General features: G+C 41.1%; 1 protein-coding gene across 2 annotated transcripts in view; it reads left to right on the forward strand.

Annotated features, from left to right (window-relative positions):
- The window catches only part of ADAMTS17 (ADAM metallopeptidase with thrombospondin type 1 motif 17), a 184,053-nt gene that overhangs the window by 93,664 nt on the left and 71,125 nt on the right, over positions 1-19,264 (forward strand). For both annotated transcript variants that reach the window (XM_062000240.1, XM_062000239.1), the window contains exons 11-14: positions 9,739-9,840; positions 12,099-12,244; positions 16,289-16,455; positions 18,554-18,681. In XM_062000240.1, the coding sequence (XP_061856224.1) occupies positions 9,739-9,840; positions 12,099-12,244; positions 16,289-16,455; positions 18,554-18,681 (543 nt within the window). The remainder of the gene's footprint in view (positions 1-9,738; positions 9,841-12,098; positions 12,245-16,288; positions 16,456-18,553; positions 18,682-19,264) is intronic.

A 19,264-nucleotide genomic window follows, 5' to 3' on the forward strand; every position in this document is an offset into this window, starting at 1 on the left:
AACATCATTGTTAGGTGAGATTTATTAGTGCATGTCAGCTGTTTAAGGAGCTGTGGAATCAGGCTTTTGGCCTGGATGTTTGTTTGGCAGGGAACAATCCATTTCTATTTAGTTGAAAAGCACAGTTTCTATTATGATACTGTATCAATAATAAACAACAAGATTACCTGCCAGCCCTTGGGGGAACGCAAGTCCATTTTGGTGTGGGCTCTGCTCGTAGTTTTGTTGGTTTGAGATACATCCAGGTGGCTTGTTTTGGATTAACTTTAAGCTGAGTATTAGATGGGTGAGTACTTGCTCAACATTAGGAAAGTAAATGTTTCCATGACTCCATGGAAGAATTTGTTTTGAGAATAAGAATAAGAAAATAGAAGTTGGGCAGTTCTCAAGTGAGTTGCTATCATGTATGATAATGGATGTGTGATGCTGTGATATCTCAAGACCCTTCAGTAATTCCTCCTTCATATCTATGCTACATAGCTTTCTCCAGTAATATGCAAAAGGATCAAAAGTGTTTTTACGTGGTGCTTTCCCATTGCCAGTGTTAGGCACCGTCTGATCAATGAGAACACGTGTCTAGCAGGGCATACAAATTTGCTTCTACCGTACCATACATGCTGCCTCTTTCCAGGTGAGAGGCTGTATAATCATGTTCCTTGCACTACTAGAAGACCTTTTGGCCTAAGAGTTTGCACAGCAATCTTTCCTTTTGAGGGAGATAAGTTGCTTTTAGCAGAAATAAAAAGGATGACCACGTCATTCTTAAGCTCTGAGCAAAGTCATGATACAAGTTGTGGGGAAAACTGGACAGCAATGCACCTTTGGTACTGCACAGTGCAGTATCAGGGAACCCCAGAGATCTTTTGGGATCTTGGTGAGTCCAGGGCTAATTTGCTAGGTTGTGCAAATTACTGGAAAATCAAGCTGTCTGAACTCCGTTCTTCAGATTCACACTGCACTATGAATCAAGTATTGACCCTTGTGCAAGAGGCATCAAAAAAGCTTCTGCAGAGAAGTGTGTGCCCTTCATTTAGCAGTGCTTTCAGGGAGAGGGAAAGCACAGATAGTTTATGCTGAATCCCTCACAGAGCAGAGATGGTGTTTCTCCACCAGAAATGGATACCTGTAGTTCACAGCCTCCCATGAAAATGGGCATTAAACAGTGTTTAATCAGAACACTGGGTTTATTTTTCAGACTGGCATGCCTACTGACAGAGGCTTTTGCACTGAAATGGCCTTTATGGAAAAAACTGTGATTACTATCTCCTGTATGCAGTGTTTGGCTTTTTGTTTTATGTGCCTTTTGGCTTATTTATTATTAACACATTTTTGCGGGTTTTTACATAACCATTATCTTTCAGTATTGTTTTGAGTCAAAACTGTGCTTAGGCTAAAATGGCATGTGGAAAGAGATTAGTATTGCTACAAAGAGATGTTTTTCTGAGGAAGGGACACTGTCATCTCAGATGTAGCTGGGAATGTGGATTTTGACGTGACACTGGTTTTAGAAAAATTAAACCAGCTTTTGACTCTACTGTTGGGGGTTTTTTTTCCTTAACTTCAAGTTGGTTTTTAGCAAATACAGATATCTCCCAGTATCTACAAGCTGTGGAGCAGCTTCACAGAACAAAATAGCAGAGCTGACTGTAAGCCAAAGGAGACTTAACTGAATTTCTGGGTTAAAATGGAAAATAAGAGGAACTAAAAATACAAAGCGAAGGAAAAGCAACAATTGTAATAATCAAGCAGATTTTATGTATCCCCCTCAGTTTTCATTTTTTATGGTCTAGTGGTGAATATAATTATGCAATTGTGGGTCTCCCTTTGTGGTCTTGATCTTGCAAAGAGACTGGCAGAGTGGACTCTTGGACTCCATGCATGGGAATCAATGGGCCTCTGTTTTTTTCTTTGCAGTCATTTGCAAGATTCAGATGATGACAGTAAGCCCTATTATTTAGTAATGTATGGAATATTTACAAGGACGTGGTAAATAGATTGAGAGTTGATTTATCCTGAAAATAATAGGTTGCCTTGTCACTTTCTGTACAACCAGGGACTTTGTCTGCAGAAGTCTCCATAACACACTTTAGCTTCTGTGCATATATAATAATAACAATAGCAAATCTAGAAAAGGATGGGTTTGGTTTTCTTGAGGCTTGCAGCATAGAAGCCTGGCATTTCTAAAATAAGATGAGAAGATTTTCTTTTTTAGAAGTAAAGGTAACAATTTACTTAATTGCCATCCTCTATTTTATAGTTTTCCTAAGGTAGGATGTTAAAATTCAGACTATTTTCACGTTGCCTGTTTCATACAAAGCTGAAGTGTCCCATTTCACTGCTTCTGTATGTTGCAAAAAAGACCTTTTTCTTTATTTTCAGTGGAAATACTTTTTTGTTTAAGAGAGAGAAAGAAAGAAAGAGAGAGAAGCAGAGTTCCTGCCTGGGCAGCACAGCCCAGTTTGCAATTATTGGAATGCTTCAGAAATTTTTGTACGTGTTTCAGTTTGGAAGATGATCAAAACACATTCTGGTGCAGTGGTTTAAAGAAAAATAAAGAGAGAGAGGAGGAGCAAGATAAAATTATAAAAATAAAATATGGACATTTCTTTTAAAGAGTTATTATTTCTCTATTATTCATACAGAGTGCCTATTAAGAATCAAGCACTTGAACTTGGAAATCCTACTTTTCTCATTAAGACACAAGGGGAGGGAGAAAGAATTAGTGTAGCCTTGTGATGTGGCATCTGCAGCTGAAGTTTGAACTTAACAAAATTAGCCAAAATATGATTGAGTATCAGCCTGAAAATAGTGTATAACAAGCTTGAAGGGCATTCAGACCTCTCTTGTTGGCCTTCTGGGAACTTCCCATCTGCAAAACACTTCAAGAGAAAACTCCCGTAATCTTCACAACCACATCTGAACAGTGTGTGTACATGTCCATATTTATTTTACTGTCTCTTTCTTCTCTTTTCCCATGGCCAAGAAATGCAATCCATGATTTTATTCTTTTAAGTTCTCTTTTTGGTTTGGTTTTTTTTCTTCTGTTTTTTAATGGACAACACTGCCTGTTGGTTAAAAATTCAATACTTTTCTTATCCTGCAATCAGGTGTGAAGGCCTGAGTAATTCACTGGAAGTTACTGAGTGAACATTACTTTCACTGAAGGCAAAAAGAGATGGATGTTGCAAAGTGCAAGGTCAGAATTTCAAGCTCTAACTTGTAAACACAATATTAAATGGAAGTGATCAGGTTGATTATGAAACTCATCTGAAGCTCTTGGCCTTCCTTCATCATAGGCCTTCATCTCCTGAAGTCAGAGAGGTCAGGGCTCATTTTCCTGCCTATAACTGGCTTTGCTTTTGCTAACATTGTCAAAGTGTGAGAGCTCCATATTTTTCTAGTCCTTTAACTTTTACCTGTTGTTAGAAAGGCTATTTGACTGAAGATTATAACCAGTTCATTTTATTCAGAACAGACATCAAAATCTGTCTGGTGAGCAGCATATCACGGTAAGTTACTGTTTTGGAAGCTGACAGACACTTTGTCTTTCTCCCTGAAATAAGGAAACATTTTCATTGTAGATTACTCCATATATATGTGGATATAGATACATGGGTACATTTCTATGGGACCCCTGTGTTGGTACCTGGAGTGATACATATCAAGCCATCTAATTCAGAGCACCAGACCCAATGTGACACCCCTCACGCTATCTGGGTAGAGTTTGCTTTGTCTTCTCTGATACAGAACATTAACAAATCTTGGAAATGACTGTGATGAATTTTTTTGCTGTTCTACAAGGAAAAAGAGTGGCACAGGAAAGCAGTTGACTCCCAAGGACCGTTTCCTTATGAGTTCTTTAACTGTCAAGGGCCATTTCCTCAAGAGTTAAAACAATCTTGTTGGTTTTACACGTTCGTGTCTGATGTTAGTGACTTCCCACTCAAAAGTTTTGATTCTTTCAGTTAATGGAGTTACATTGCTGAAAAAACTAATGTAAAGGGGAATCAACTCTCAATTTGTTGGCTCCAAGCAGGCAAGTTATTCATCTTGTTCATCCAAAAAGCATAATGTGCACGTGTTTCTGTAAGTTCTGAAGAAATAAGGTGATCACCAGGTAATGAAAACAGGAAATGTTTTCTAACAAACCTTTTCTAGCTGCATTTAGAAGGATTGGTTTTTACAATACAGTCTGAGATACTTTCTGTCCAACAGTAAAGAGTTTCATTCTATTCTGTCATTAATGATCAAAATTACACATTATGAATTGGTGAAGTTTTGTTAAAATGAGTAGTGGATATTGACCATTGCCTGACTGTTCTAGGGTAGTCCTTGTGATTCTTTGTAGACTCTTCACTTGACTTTTGGTTCAGGTCTGTCATTTAGACAGACAGATACTTCCATTTGGACCTGTCACTTATTCCTTGGAATATCATCCCTAGAGAAAGCTCAGCAGCTGGCCACTGATGCATGTATCCAAGCTTCACAGTCATCTTGTCTGAGGCAACACATTCCTCCTTTTCAAAAGTGCATTCCAATTTGACAGGATTCTGATTTTGAGCACTTTTCATCTAGTTTTCAACAGCAAGAAGCTCCATCTAATAGCTTTCCTTGTCATCCATTGTAGATTGTCAGTTGTTTATGCATCCAAAATTCAAGTCAGAGACTGTAGAAATTGGGGGCATTGTTTTTCTCACCTCATGCAAAGAATTCCTCCTCAGAAGCATGCTGTGAGGATTCAAGAATGTGTGCATAGTGATTTGAACAGGAAAGCAAGAGTAAATTGTGTGTTTATTGTACTTAATGGGTGTTAATTAGGATTCTGTTTATAACCATGTTTTCTCTCATGGTTAGCTAAGAGCCAAGCCAAAACCTTGGTAAAATACTTCTACTACTTCATTGAAAGACAGCTTATTTATAAGCATGCCTGTGTGTTATGTGGTCTCTTACTCCTCATCCTTCAGGATATTTGCTCTTTCTAAGTCCTTAATTCTTCAGTCTGAGAGCAAAATTGGTTTCATGGTGATTAGTTCTGCTGTGACAAGCAAAGAGTTCTTCTATCTAATGGGCAATAAGCAGCAGGAAAAAATTCATTCTTGGGATAAATAAGTGGAGGATTTTTTTTAAATGAATCCAAGGTGAGGGAGTGAATGTGTAGGGAAGGACGTAGATTCTGTAGAGCTGTTCCCTGGTGGGAAGAACACCTTGGATTCCCTTTAAGCTTTTCAGATTTGGGAGCTCCCCCTTACAGGTATTAATCTGAAGCTTTGAGACAGGAGAGTATTGTGAGCTCTTTCTTCTCGCTGAGACTACATGAGGTCATTGGGTTGATTTAGGTCATTCATGCTGATTTTAGTAACAATGGTGGTGCAATAGCTAACCCAGAAACTAACAGACTCTAGACTTACTGCCTGTGGGCAAAGAGCTGGCTGAATTAATTCTGGCTTCTCCTCATTTCCAACTGCAGCCCTGAGTTAAGGAACCTAAAATAGATTACTTCCCTAGAGCTGCATGCGAGCGGCCTTAGCACTTTACACGCTGCGAGTCTGTGGTGGCACACGTGTGGGATGGAGTTACGTGTAAGGTCAACACCATCTTCACAAACAGTATGGCTTCTGAAAAAGGATGAAAAGCTGTGAAAGGTGGAGAGGCCCACGGCCAGACATGTTCCTGGAAGTATCACAGGAGCTGTTTCTGGTTTCACCCTAAAGTTTAGCGGGTGCAGGCAGTGGGAGCCCGTGGCTGTGGCACTGAGCAGAGGCCTGCAGAGGTCTGAGCAGCCTTTTGCCTCGTCTCCCAACAGACATTCAACACGACATTTAATCCCTTTCTTTTCCTCACCTTCCCACCTATAACAGAGGAATAAAGCTTCCTTTATCTCCAAGCTCCCAGCAGTCTGTTTAGATTGCAAGTTCTCTGAGGACAAGAAAACACCTGGCACAGTAAGGCCCCTTTCTCAAATCTATGCCATTATAATACCTGTAATCGGAAGCTTCACTTATCTGCTGAGCAAATATCTCCTGTCTTGGGAGTTTCCAGACTGTGACCTCTCTCGGGACTGATTTCTAACAGCTGTGCAGACCCGTTTTACTATCTTCAGGAGTTTTTGAGTCTAAAATTTGCACCTTTATAAAATTCCTTTTTTGTTTTGATTTTCTTAAAATGTTATTTTTCGTCTGTATAAATTCCTTAAGGGTTCAGTTGAACAAGCTTTTTTTTTTTTAAAGGAAATTAAAATTATTATTGAAATATTACTTTTCAACAACCATCTCACTTTTAAAAATTTGATTTTGTTCTTGGAAATATTTCAAACTGGGAGCTATTCCAAAGATGACCTTTCCCCACAGACAGTTTCAACGAATCAATATTTTTCCAGTGAAAAAAAAGTATCTATCATTGGAAAATCCTAACTGGCACTTTCTGAATGCTTCAGGGAAAACTTTGCAGGCAGAGACCTGCTGTCTAAAAGCTGGTTGCTGAATTTACAATCAGCAGTTAACACAGCTCTTTTGATGGCTTCTTCTCTATCAGTGTAAGCTCTGAACTGCCACTCATACACAAGCAGCTTCCTTTCAAGTCCTGCCATTTCTCACTTGAATATTTCCCCACAAAGCTGGTTATTTTTAACTATTAAAAAGTCAGTCACTGGGACTGGTTAGCTATAGGATTGTTTAATGGGGATTTTTGTTTGAGTTTCTGTTGTAACTGAGGTGGATATATGATCCCTTTTTGAAATGAGCTATTAACATGATAAAACATCTTGGGAATGTACAATACCAGAGCTGATGTTTTAATCTCTGCTGGAGTATCCAAATGCTGCATTAAATAAAGGGGACTGCACTAATGAGTGTTTGAGCTTTGTAGTGGTATGGCAGTAGAACACAGAGCTTAAAGTGCAGTTACCAGATTTTTCTGTAACTGTTTCCTGAAATATGCTTTGCATTTAGTATTCTGAGTCAAACACAGGGATACTATAAAAATCCTGTGTTTTCCATACCTCAGCGATAGGAAATTTTAGAAAGACGGGTGTTACTAAGAGAGATTTTTCCTTATCTCCCTATAAGTGTATATGCCTGTGTGTAGAGGTATATACATGCCCTAACATCTACATAGATATGAACACACACACTGGCATGTGTATGTGAATATTCACACCCGCTGTATCCATAGTCTGGGCCCAGTTCTGCTGGTACAGACAGACAATTGTTGGAGGTTATCAGTGCCCACCGCTTTCCCTAGGCCATGGCACAGACCTGGGCCTGTTACCCGGCTTCATCACCTTCCACGTTCTTGTGGGCCATGGAGGGGTTCTGGATGGCAACCAAAGCTGTACAAAAAGATGCTTCATTTTTATAACTTTCTGTTATAAAAATAACACCCCCACTCCCTTTCCTCCTCCCAGTTTGTTAAAGAGGAGAATTTAAGCCTCACTAATTTACCTGCAGCTTGTGATATAGGCACTTGAAGCTTGACAAATACAGGCCTTGCATAATGCACAGATATTTAGCAGTGGTGCTCATGTGTGTATGCAACAACTTTTTTTAAGGGTATGGTGAATTCCATTACATCTTCCACCAGGATGAAGGGTTTCCTTCTGGAAACACAGGGTAACATTTCTGTCTGGGAAGAGATCGGGCTGGAGGGTTTCTCATCACATTCTGCTCTGAAGCTTTGTGGTTCTATGTCAGAGAGGGACTGAAGCCCGGAAAAGTGGAAACACTTGCTATCTGCACCCTTCATCTCTGAAGATTCCCCATTTTGCATGTCGGTATTCCCCAAGCACAATTTGAAAGGAGGCATCACTGACAGTGCCTTCACAAGGTTGCTGTCCACAATCATCAAGGGAGAAGAGAGAAACCAGATGGGCAATTAATTCCTGAACTTGGCTTAACACTAACTACATTTAGAGGTCACCAGTACAATTATTTGTAAAGGCAAAGGAAGCTGCTATAGTTTAGCAAGTCTACCATATTCATGGACTGCATTTAACTGTGTCTTTTAGCTACATGTAGCACATCCTGCCACTGTGGATAAAACCTCCTATGATACCTCCACTTGGATCTGTGACGTGCTTTTGAATCTTTAGTTGCTCATATGTGTAGTCTTGATATAAAGAATAACCCATCACCTTTAGACCCCAGAGAGTTAAGCCAAGCGCAAGACTGCTGCAGCTTTACAGCAGGGAAAACAAGCACACTCTCAGAGCTGGAGGTTTGTCATTTTGAGGAAAAGCTGCTTCAGTTTAAATGGCTTATTACCTAGATTACTGTTCTTTCTGTAACACTTGAGGACAGTTAATTGATGAACTTTTCTCTTCAGGGTTTTGAGGATCTGGGAGTTGTGGTGTGGAACAATTGATTCCTTGCTAAGTTCTAAAACCTCTGGCTCCTCTTCTCTTCAGTGTACCTATCTGCAAAACAATATGTGATGTCCTTGTGGCTAATGGGTGATAAGTGCTTTCAGAGCTGTGGGTAAACCACTAATTAGTCACAGTCATTTAGTCAAAATTACTAAACTCTGATATTTTCCCATATGCTCTATTTGTCTGGGGAGAATGTCTTGAAAATTCATTGATTTAGGCTTCCCTGGTGTATTTGCTGTTGTTTGTTTGTTTGACGATGACTTTCTGTGTTGTGGTTAATACAGATGTTACAGAATCAGGCAATCTGCTTCTAGTTTTTGTGAGTGTTCTTTTGGTTTAAATAGTGAAAAATGCTCTTCCCAGAAAGAAATGTGGAAATAAACCAGGATGCAGACACTGCTATTTTGTTCCAGTATGTTCTACATCATCACTCTTGCTATTGGGATTTATCTCATCCGCACCCTCTGCCATACAGATCTATTTTATATAGACATACCAACATGCATGTACACAGAACGTTCATGCACCCACAGTCTCTTACATTACGTTGTGAAAGAAGCAGAAGATTGAAGCCTGTTGACTCAACTATTTAATGAGGTGCAATAAATCTTGACAAGACCAGCTGGCACTGGAGTCAGGCTTCTCATCTTTTTGCCATTACACCGAAATGTGAACAATAGCGGAAAGAAATGTAACTCTCCTTTTTTTTTTTGGTACTCAGATCTGTAGCACTGTATTGAAATGACCCACTTCCATGGAATGCAGAGAGCAGTGGATGCTGTGGGAAATGTTAGTGATGTAAAGGCCTCTTTTCCTCCTTCTTTTTCTCAGGTTCTGGAAACATATTGATCTGACAGATCACGGGAGAGTGGTCAGCATTAATATCCCCGCAACACAGCCTCTTGCTTCACTTTCACCTCTCTGGCACATTGGTCTCTAGCAGCTACTTCTCACCACCAGACCTCTAATGGCTTTGCCCCTGCCTGTCACCAAGCTCTTTTTTAGAAATACAAGTAACTAAACAGCTTGGACATCTAGGCATCTAGGCACAGTTCCAAAGCACCCATCTTGGCCTCCCACATAGTTTTCTTTTTTAATGGACTAGATTTATTCTTATGAAAAACAATCTGTTTAAGTAATGCACTTCTTGTTTTGGATGGGTTTTGTTCCTGACAATGGCATCCATCAACCTCTTTTATGTTTCCACCCCCATCACTTAATGCCAATCATCTGTCCTTAAAAAATAATAGCTCCCAAACCAACTAGATGCCTCTGAATTCACTTGAGAAAGATTACCTGAGCTTTGAAGTGTATCCCTTAATGACAGCTGTCATCTCCAAAAGTAATAACTGCACCTTGTTGCTTTGTGATTACAGCATTTGATGTGTGCTGGGCTCTGGTGCCTGGTGGAAGGAGATACATCCTGTAAAACAAAGTTGGATCCCCCTCTGGATGGCACTGAATGTGGTGCAGACAAGGTAAGCAAAATGCTCAGTAGCAGTCACTTCTGTTTTCTCCAGCATTGTCTGTGGAATAATGTTTCCAAGATGTTCAGTATTTACCCTAAACCCATATTTTATACTGATTCTGTCATAGAAACTGCTCAATTAAGAACTGTATTGGATTAAATCTTTCTGATTTTATGTTACATGTATTTCAGTAGCCTCTGGAGGCCTCAGAGTTCTTCTGGTCTAGATGTTCTATAAACACTGCAGGAAAACCCTGTGCCTCACTGTGCTGAGGGCACTGAGTACCTTGCGAGTCATATTAGGTAATAGCTCACTTCTGTCTCTTGAGTTTGTTGCTGCCAGTGGTGTTTTCACGAGTGAGGTGTTTCTTCAGTGTAAGCTAAGGTGAAGTCTTAAGTGTTCTTGGCTATATTTGAAGGAGAAAGTGTGGAAAGCATTTAGGCTGACGTTTGGGGAGTGGAGAAAGATGGGGAAAGAAAAAGAGACTACTTAAAAACTTTCTAGTTTCTAAAAGTAGCTCAAAATGTGTTGAGCTCAAGTTCAGTGATGATCAGTTAGTTTTGAACTATTGTTTCCTATACTCTCTTTATATCTTCTGATGACTAAGGTATATATGTACTTTCTAAAATACAGCCTGATATAGAAAACTGGTTTAGCAGAAACACAAACTCTGAGATGACTGGATCTCTCTCTGGTGAAAATCATCATTCCAGTAACTGGCTTCAGGGCCACGAGAGTGGGAGTTACTGAGGCTCAGCTGCTGCCTCCCAGTCAACAGAAGTTGACTGAAGTGAACACGTTTCATGCCTGAGATGAGCTGGGCCAGGTGCTATGTTGTTCATAAATGAATGTGGTTGGTAACTGGTTAGATGTTAGACAGAACTTGTTAGGAGGTTGATTGATTTGGTAATTGCCAGCCCCTACTTACTGGGTTTGGATTCGAATTTTTGTGTGTGTTGTATGGCTGAAGAAGTAAGAAAGGGTCAAATCTTCAAGTTAGCTGCTAAAATCAAAGATCAGAGACCTTTTCTTTGCTTGCAAATAAAGATGCACAATAACAAGAAGAGCTGGGTCCTGGAAAGCATAACGAGGAAGCTGAGACAGAAGATTTTAGATATATGTTTTTCTAACTACAGGAGTCCTGCTGCTTCTTTCCTAAGACTGCTTAGCTGTGCTTACTGTATCAAACCCCAGACAGAGCAGGAGAATAGGCCAAGTTTGCTGCTTGGTCAGGAGCCAGCACAACCTATTAGTCTGTTTGGGGCTTTAGCCAAGTTAAGTCCAAAATACCTCCATTCTTTTGTATGTTCTAGGAATACTGATGATGAAGACATTGCTTTGGAGTATAATTTCTTGGACTTGATTTCTGTGAAGTGTGTGGCTTTAAGCCTTAGCACTTAGATAATTATCTGCTTTATAGAAACTCAGTTCTGTGACTATTTTTTTTTAATGACAGAACTCCCTTCAGGGGTTCATTGAGGGTGTATTGAGGTTTAACCCCAGCCAACAACTAAGCACCATGCAGCCACTTGCTCATTCCTCTCCCACCACACCAAAAGGGATGGGAGAAAGAATCGAATAAGAAGTAAAACTTGTGGATTGAGATAAGAACAGTTGAATAATTGAAATAAAATAAATAAAAAGAGTAATAATTATAATAATGATAACAATGATAATAGTAGTAGTAATAATAATAATGATGATTATGAAAAGGAAGACAACAAAAACAAGAGAGAGAAAACTCAGGAAAGACAAGTTGCCCAATTGCCCAGGGCAGTTCCTCACCTACCACTGTCTGATGCCTGAGCAGCAATGAGCCTCTCCTGTACAACTCCTTTCAGTTTCTATACTAAGCCTGATGTTTTATGGCATGGACTAGCCCCCTGGTTAGTGGGGATCACAGCTTCTTATGCACCTCCTTGCCATCAGAAAAACGGAAAGGTCTTTGACTTAGGATAAACACTGCAGAGCAACAGCTAAAACCATCAGTGTGTTTATCATCATTGTTCCCATGTTAAATCCAAAACACGGCACTGTACCAGCTCCTAGGGAGAAAATTAACTCTATCCCAGCCAAAATCAGGACAAGGTGCCACTTAAATCTCTATATTTCACCTCTTTCCTTTCTCTTCCTACCTTCATCTTACTGAAGTCTTGAGTCTCTAAAAACTTAACTGTCGTTAAGACGTCCTTTTAAACCCACCTGTGCAGGAACGTTTGCAAGATCAGGGCTCCTTTCCAGCCTGTGCTAACACAATTGCATTTCAGTGGTGCCGAGCTGGGGAGTGTGTCAGCAAAACTCCCATCCCTGAGCATGTTGATGGAGACTGGAGCATGTGGAGTCCGTGGAGCATGTGCAGCCGGACCTGTGGCACAGGAGTGCGATTCAGGCAGCGGAAATGCGACAATCCCCCGTAAGTCTTCTCATCTCCTTCTGCATGTAGCACTTAGTCTTTGCTGCCAGAGAACAGGGGAGAAATGGGCAGCAGAGCTGTACAGAGGACATGAGAGGTTTCTTCTTCATAAGCAGCGAGGGCCGAACACAAATCCTGGAGTGACTCAGTGAAGTATGTTCTGTGGAAGCGGTTTGAAGGGTTACCCTTGGAAGTGGCCCACTGCAATGACTCAAACATAGATACAATTGAATTAAAAATGTGCAGTTTGGCAAAAACAAATATGTTGTACTTCCTCTCCAGCACTGCAGTGAATGAGGAGGGCTTCATCTGGATCTACAGCCCAGACTGAGCCAGTATGTAGGAGAACAATTTTGCAGAGAGTGCTGGCTCCAGGCTCAGGGAGCATTGGGATGGCTGACAGTGGTCGTAGTGTCATATTGCTGTGTTGGTAAAGGATCTTGAGATACTCTGTGTGTCAGGATGTGCTGCATATGAAAAGGAAAGCTTTCCTACACCCAGAGTGCAGTGAGTACTGTTTACTTCCTGCACAGTGACTACAAATATAAGCCTATGCTCTCTCTTGGGCTGTTTTCTGACTCGGGAAGAAATGTGAAGTGTTGTTATCCCCCATGTGCCATCCTTCATCCCTCAGGTCAATTGAGACACATCTGGAAGTCTTCGTATGGGAATCCTGAACAGGTTACTATGGTGGCCATTTAAGTGACCACCCCTGTTTGTGTGCATTACAACTTCTGAGATGAGTGGGGGTGTTCACAACCTTGAGAACACGCTTTCAAGTTGTGTATCTGTATTAATCTTTTAAGGTGTTTTCTCCACAAAGCACAGGAAACTTTACTTTTTAATTCTGGCTAGCAGCACAGTCAATTTGAAGACATGCCTAAATGATGGATAGGCACACACTGGCTGCTGCTGAGCTGTATTCATATGAAAGGGATATTTTTGTTTATTCCTCTCCTTAAATATGCTGAACTGCAATTGTATGGCTGAAATGTCCAGGCTTGATTTTTCCCAGCTCGTTTTCCTGAACAAGGGACTGAGCTGGCTTCTTTGCTGTCAGCTACAAAAAGTCTCTATAACCACAGTGCTCACCAAACCTAAAACCCATTCATCATCCTTCCTTAAATTACAGGAAATGCTCCCTCCAAGATTGCACACTGATTTTAAAATCCTCTTGCTCATATACATTCTTGGCTGGGGATACACACGTGATCTTCTTTTGTTTCAGATTCCTGGCATCAGCCCACTTCTGCAGCTGGTTTATTCACTGTCCAAAAATATTGGCTAAGGGTTTTATTGTTTATTTTATATATATTTGGTCTTGGGATTATATTTTTTTTTTAACTGGAATCTCTACTCCTGCCAGCTGACTTTTGAGCCTGTGGGACTATCAGTGTTTTAAACCCAGTTGCTTCACTGTTTGATTTGGTTTTTCCTCTCTGTAGTTTCTCTGAGTATTTGCATGCATTGCCTCCAAATGGTTGTAAGGCAGCGTGTCAGGAGCCACTTTGCACGTGCAGAGTTTTGGGTTGTACTGCCTTGTGTTCTTGTCTAGGCTTAGGACTATTGTTGTTCAGTGGGATGAAAAGAAAACTACTGGCTTATACGAAACATTACCATGAGATCTCCACCCTTTCTCCAGTCCCCTCTTGTCATGTAAAAGGGTCATGATAGTATAAAACGGGTTTTATGTTCCTCAGTTCCATTAGTGGGTGGATTCTCTTGGCATAAACACAGTGGAAGATGGCCATGAAGTTGTCCACCAGAAGATCTCACCCCGTCATTGTTTCAGGCATGTGTCAGGGTGGGCTTGAATTGTACTGTTTATTGGAAATCTCAGGCAGTGCTAGAGCCCTGGGATAACGGAGATCTTTCCCATCAGATTGTTTTGCAGAATCTGGTAGAGATGATGCCCAAAGTCTTGGCCTCAGCATTTGGAAAGGTGGAAGGGACATGAAGATGAAGCCACAAAAATGGAGTAAAAGAGGAAAGAAAAAGTATATGAACAAGAGCTAGGTAACAGTTTGTGGGAGACCAGAGAGAGTGACTGTCATTGTTTTTCTTCTTCTTGCATAACAAAACCCCTCAGTATCCAAAGGGGTAGTAGTACTGAAGTGCTGTTGCAGAGGTCACTTAAGTAAAAGATTACTGTCAGTAATTCTGCATTCCCTAATCCTGCATTCCCTACCCCAACAATAACAGAGCAGAACATAATCAGTATGGCAGATCTATATCTGGTCCATTTCTTTGCCTGTCTATGTCTCTTTATCTGCTTTTTTGTGAACTCCTTGCATATACACACTGTATCTTCTACTAGTGTTTTACTAGAGTTAGCCTAGTAAAAAGCAGCATACTACCAAATGAAGTATGATGCTGTTAGACAGAGGGGAGCTGAGGTGGGAAGGACTTGTGGGATGTATTATTTGTATGTTGGATTACTGGAAGTAGAAACATCCTCTGGATCTGTAGGATGCTCTTGTTTTGTGGCTGATGAAAAGAATGCATCCAACTCTAATTCTGGGATATAACCTGATGTTCATCAGTCTTCTGGGAGGGAGGAGGGAAAAAAGCTTTTGGAATGACCCACTGTACTGCTAAAACCTGGAATTTGGCTGCAGTTGCTTTTTATAGCCATCTGTTAAGAAGAAGAAAGAACATGACTTTATCTGTCTCTGCTGATTGCAGCTGGGGAGACAGGGATGTGACAAATTCAGTAGAGTATCAGCAAGTAGCTAAAGAAATGATCTGTTAGAATGGCTTTTTGCTTACTTGGGGTTTTGTGGGGGGTGTTTGTTTTGCAAAGAAAATACAGGCTGTTGTTGAGAGTTAGAGTTTTCCTTCTTCTCTAGGGAATCACAGATAAGAGTAAATAGGATTTGCAGGTTCTTAATCCTGACCTTACATTAGTGACATTTCCTGTGTGTTGACAAAACAAATATGTAAAATGGCAAGTTTTCATGGATGGAGATTATCTGCTGCACAGATCTGTTTCTGGATACCTTACAGTACAGGTTATTGCTACTGCTGTGTTATTTTACTGTCAAACTGCTGAAAACAGAACCTTAGAGGACAGGCTGAAGAGATATTCTCTGTGTGCTTATCGTTAAGGATATTTGAAGCAGGGACCTAAGTAAATGGTAGGAAGAGAAGGGTGAAACATTCCAGGTTGTCTGCCTCTGCCTTGGGCATTTGGTGTGGTCCTGGGCATAGCAATGTCACCATGCTACCTCTAGCTTCCCGTTTAAGAATATAAACACTTAACTTGAGTAGTTGTGATGGAACCACAAATTATCTTCTGCACTTCTTGACTGTGGAAATATAAATGAGACTTAGACTTTAGGTGCTGTGGCTCAGTACACCTTCCAAAGACTTCCTCACAAGTCACCATCAGGTAAGAAACTCGTCTCAAGTCACAGGAAAGTTAATCAGAGCTCAGGGTTGATGTCATGGCAGAACCCAAACTTTGGGAGTGCCTTACTTCAAGTCTTGTTCTGAAATTGCTGATACACACAAATGCATACACACACACATTCTCTCTACTCTTTCTCCATCATTTTCCTGCTCCATCTGAAGATAGATTAGGACAGGAATGAGTTGCTGTTCAAGCCAACAAAGAAATTGATGGCAGCAGTGTAAAATTAGTCACATCCCTTTGTCTGTTTTACAAATAGTAAAACTTTCTGTGTCTCCTAAGAAGGCTGTTTAGTGCCCACACATGAATAGCATCTTGGGTTATCTCTTGCCTGAAGTGTGCAATGTGTAGGCAGCCCCTATTCATTCATCTGTGTGTGAGATACTATAAAAGAACTCATGAAGTACTCCAGAGCATCTGCTATGATAAGCCAATTACACATCCACAATGAAGCTTGAAAAATTTTCTGTCAGAGCCACTGAGAGCAAGATTTGACCTTCAGCAAGAAGCACCTGAGAGGAAGGATCCTTCCTGCTATTTCATGAGTTGCCTTGGACAGGGAAACTTAATCAAGGGTGCCTGTGAAAAGCTGTGTTGTTTCTGCTGACCCTGGTTTGTCTTCCCTCTGGTAGCCCTGGGCCAGGTGGGAAGAACTGCCGGGGAGCCAGCGTGGAGCACACTGTATGTGAGAACTTACCCTGCCCTAAAGGTGTGCCAAGCTTCAGGGACCAACAGTGCCAAGCCCATGACAGATACACCAACAAGAAAAAAAGCCTTCTGACAGCTGTCATTGTTGATGGTAAGTGTTTTCATCTTCCTCTGTAGTTCCTTGCTGTTCTTTCCCTGCAGCTTCTCAGCCTGTAGTGATTTCATCTGCACAACTTCCCCTTTGTTGGTGAGAAGGCTACAGTGTGTTCCTCTTAGCTACAGCTGAAAGGTGAATTAAAATCAGTTGTTCTTGATGCTGACCTGCTGTTCTTTTGGCCTTCTTAATGGAAGATAAAGAGATGCCAGTTCTTTAACTCATCTTTCTGTATTGCTGAGGGAGAGATGCCATAACCTGACTCCCAGTCTGAACAGGCAGGTATTTGGGAATGGGAGTTTAAACACTAGAAAGTTCAAATTAATTTGGAACTGTAAAAAAAAATGATTCCCTGGAACACTTTTGATGCCTGTCAGTTCTGGGCTTTTCAGCACGATTGCCTATCCTACTGGCATTCCTTTAATGCTTCCTTTGCTGGATCTTCTATTCAGCTACTCTTCAACTAGCTGTTGAGGGGATATGAAAAAGGATTGTAATAAGGCCTTTTCTTCAGGAACAAACATCTTTTTGCTGCACTCTGCTGAAAACCAGACAAGGCTAGTTTCCTTTGGTCATCTTCAAGGCATGTTTGAACAGAGGAGGGTGGTGTTGAAACTGATACCACAAGACCAGACATTGGATAAGCCCTTTCCTGTGCTAACACTGACAAATTAGTTCTGACGGCAGGACAGGCATACAGACAGCATTTCAGTTCCCCTTGCAGACCCTCCAAGAGCACAATTCTTTCAGATGCCCCAGGAGACAGGCTGATTTTGTTTGTTGTTCCCCTCTGTCCCCCTCCCCAAATAGCTTTGCTGGGTGAATGCACAATACGGAGCTACTTCACTAACACAGAAAACTCTCCTGGTTTTCCAGGTGTGAGCTGTTTCTCCATTTCCAGTCAGGAAATATGAGCTGCCGAGGGCCTTGTAAATAGGAGAGGGAAAATACAGATGATTCAGTGATCATCTCTGATCAGTGCTGCCAGAATCAGTAGCATACTGCAGTGGAAACTTCATTCAGCCACAGAAAGGAAATGTGCCATTTGTTGGCCACCTGAAGACTGAACAGGCTGTTGCTGAAGAGTAATAGCCAACATTGTTCCCACATCTAGCAAAGTCTCACTCACCTGAGCCATGTTGCCCCAGTTTCCATGAATTCAGATTAGAAACCTATTGGCAAACCTTGTCTCTCAAGTCTAATGAGTGGAGGTACTTGACTGTGCAGAATAAGGCATGTTTCTGTTTGAATATCTGTAGGTTTTTCCTTGATGCAATCTGTGAGTAGCAGTCAGCTCTCAAGGAAAAGCATTGCATTGCCTAAATATCTGTTACTTAAACATATGACAACAGCAGTCAGCAAACCCTGATCCCTGCTGTGTGCTGCCAGTTAATAATGCCAATCTTTGAAGAAGCTTTTTTACTCAGTTCCTTCTCTAGCTGAACACAATAGTAGCTTTTCCAAGGTGAAGTCCAAATATATAAGTTGCCATTAGCATAGATGAAAATGCAACTTTTGTCTACTGATGTATTTCCAATGAATTTGGGGGTTCTTTCCCTAGGTACTCGCTCTAGCAGCATAGTTTGCTGCCAGAAGTGTTTGTAGAGCCATATAATACAAGTTTAAGGAAATAGTAAGATGTGTGCCAGAATGCTTTAAATTTATGTATACAAGTGCTGTTACTGGCAAACTGATGAAAGAAGTCAGTCCATCAAGAGCAAAAATGGACTGGAGAACTTGTTTTTCTTAAATCACTGGCTGCAGCCTGAGTTTTGTCCAAGACTCTGACTTGGTCATTGCCACCAAGCTGCTGGATGTTCCCTATAGCAAACATCTTCCATTCACAGATACATAGAAGTATACTGACTAAATGGTTTGCTGTGTCTTGAAAGATGAGTCTCATGAATATAACCCTTTGAATATTCACGTTGTGAAGTGGGGAAATGACCTAAATTGAAAGGCTCATGTTCCTTCAAAGGCGAGACTATCAAACAGCAGGAACCTTCCAGAATCCATTCACAGAGAGATTGGATTACCATTGCCCCAAACACTTGTTTGTGCAGTTCCTAAAGTGCTTTTGTATTTGTTTTTCCAGATAAGCCGTGTGAGCTCTTCTGCTCTCCCTTGGGGAAGGATTCCCCTGTGCTGGTGACAGACAGGGTCCTTGATGGTACTCCCTGTGGGCCTTATGAGACTGACCTCTGTGTACATGGCAAGTGCCAGGTGGAGTAACTTTCTCTTCTTTAATTTCTATTGTTATGTTTAGTCTGGGGCAGCTGACTGTATCCCAGAAGAACAGGCATGTGTGTGGGTGGCTGGGAGGTGTTTCTGAGGTGAGAGGGAAACCCTATTTTCCAAGACCCGTTGCAAACACTCCACAGCCCTGTGTCGTGGACTGAGAGTGATGATAAATGCCCAAGGTATGAGATTATTACTGAACAGCTGGGAATGTTCAATGATCACATTTGCTTGTGTGTAGTCATCAAATGGCTTGGGTGGGAAGGGACTCTTGTGAGGGGAGCAGATGGGAGTGGAAATCTGGCTTTGCTTAGCTGCTCCATTTTGGCTGTTAGAGGAATCACTGAAAAAAACCCCACAGATGCTGCAAACTGGGTTACAAATTGTCACAAGTGTTACATTGCCAGCACATCACCATGCATTTCAGGTCTACCTATTTCCTGGCCAGAAACATTGAGGAAGCTTTTCAATACCAGTTGCTCCTTAGCTCCTGCAGCTACATGAGCCAGTAGCTTCCCCAGGTGATTCTTGTTGACTGTATTACTAGATGCTGCCAAGCTGAGTTACT

Source organism: Colius striatus, chromosome 7 (genome assembly GCF_028858725.1).
Source record: "Colius striatus isolate bColStr4 chromosome 7, bColStr4.1.hap1, whole genome shotgun sequence".
In the NCBI taxonomy this organism is placed as follows: domain Eukaryota; kingdom Metazoa; phylum Chordata; class Aves; order Coliiformes; family Coliidae; genus Colius; species Colius striatus.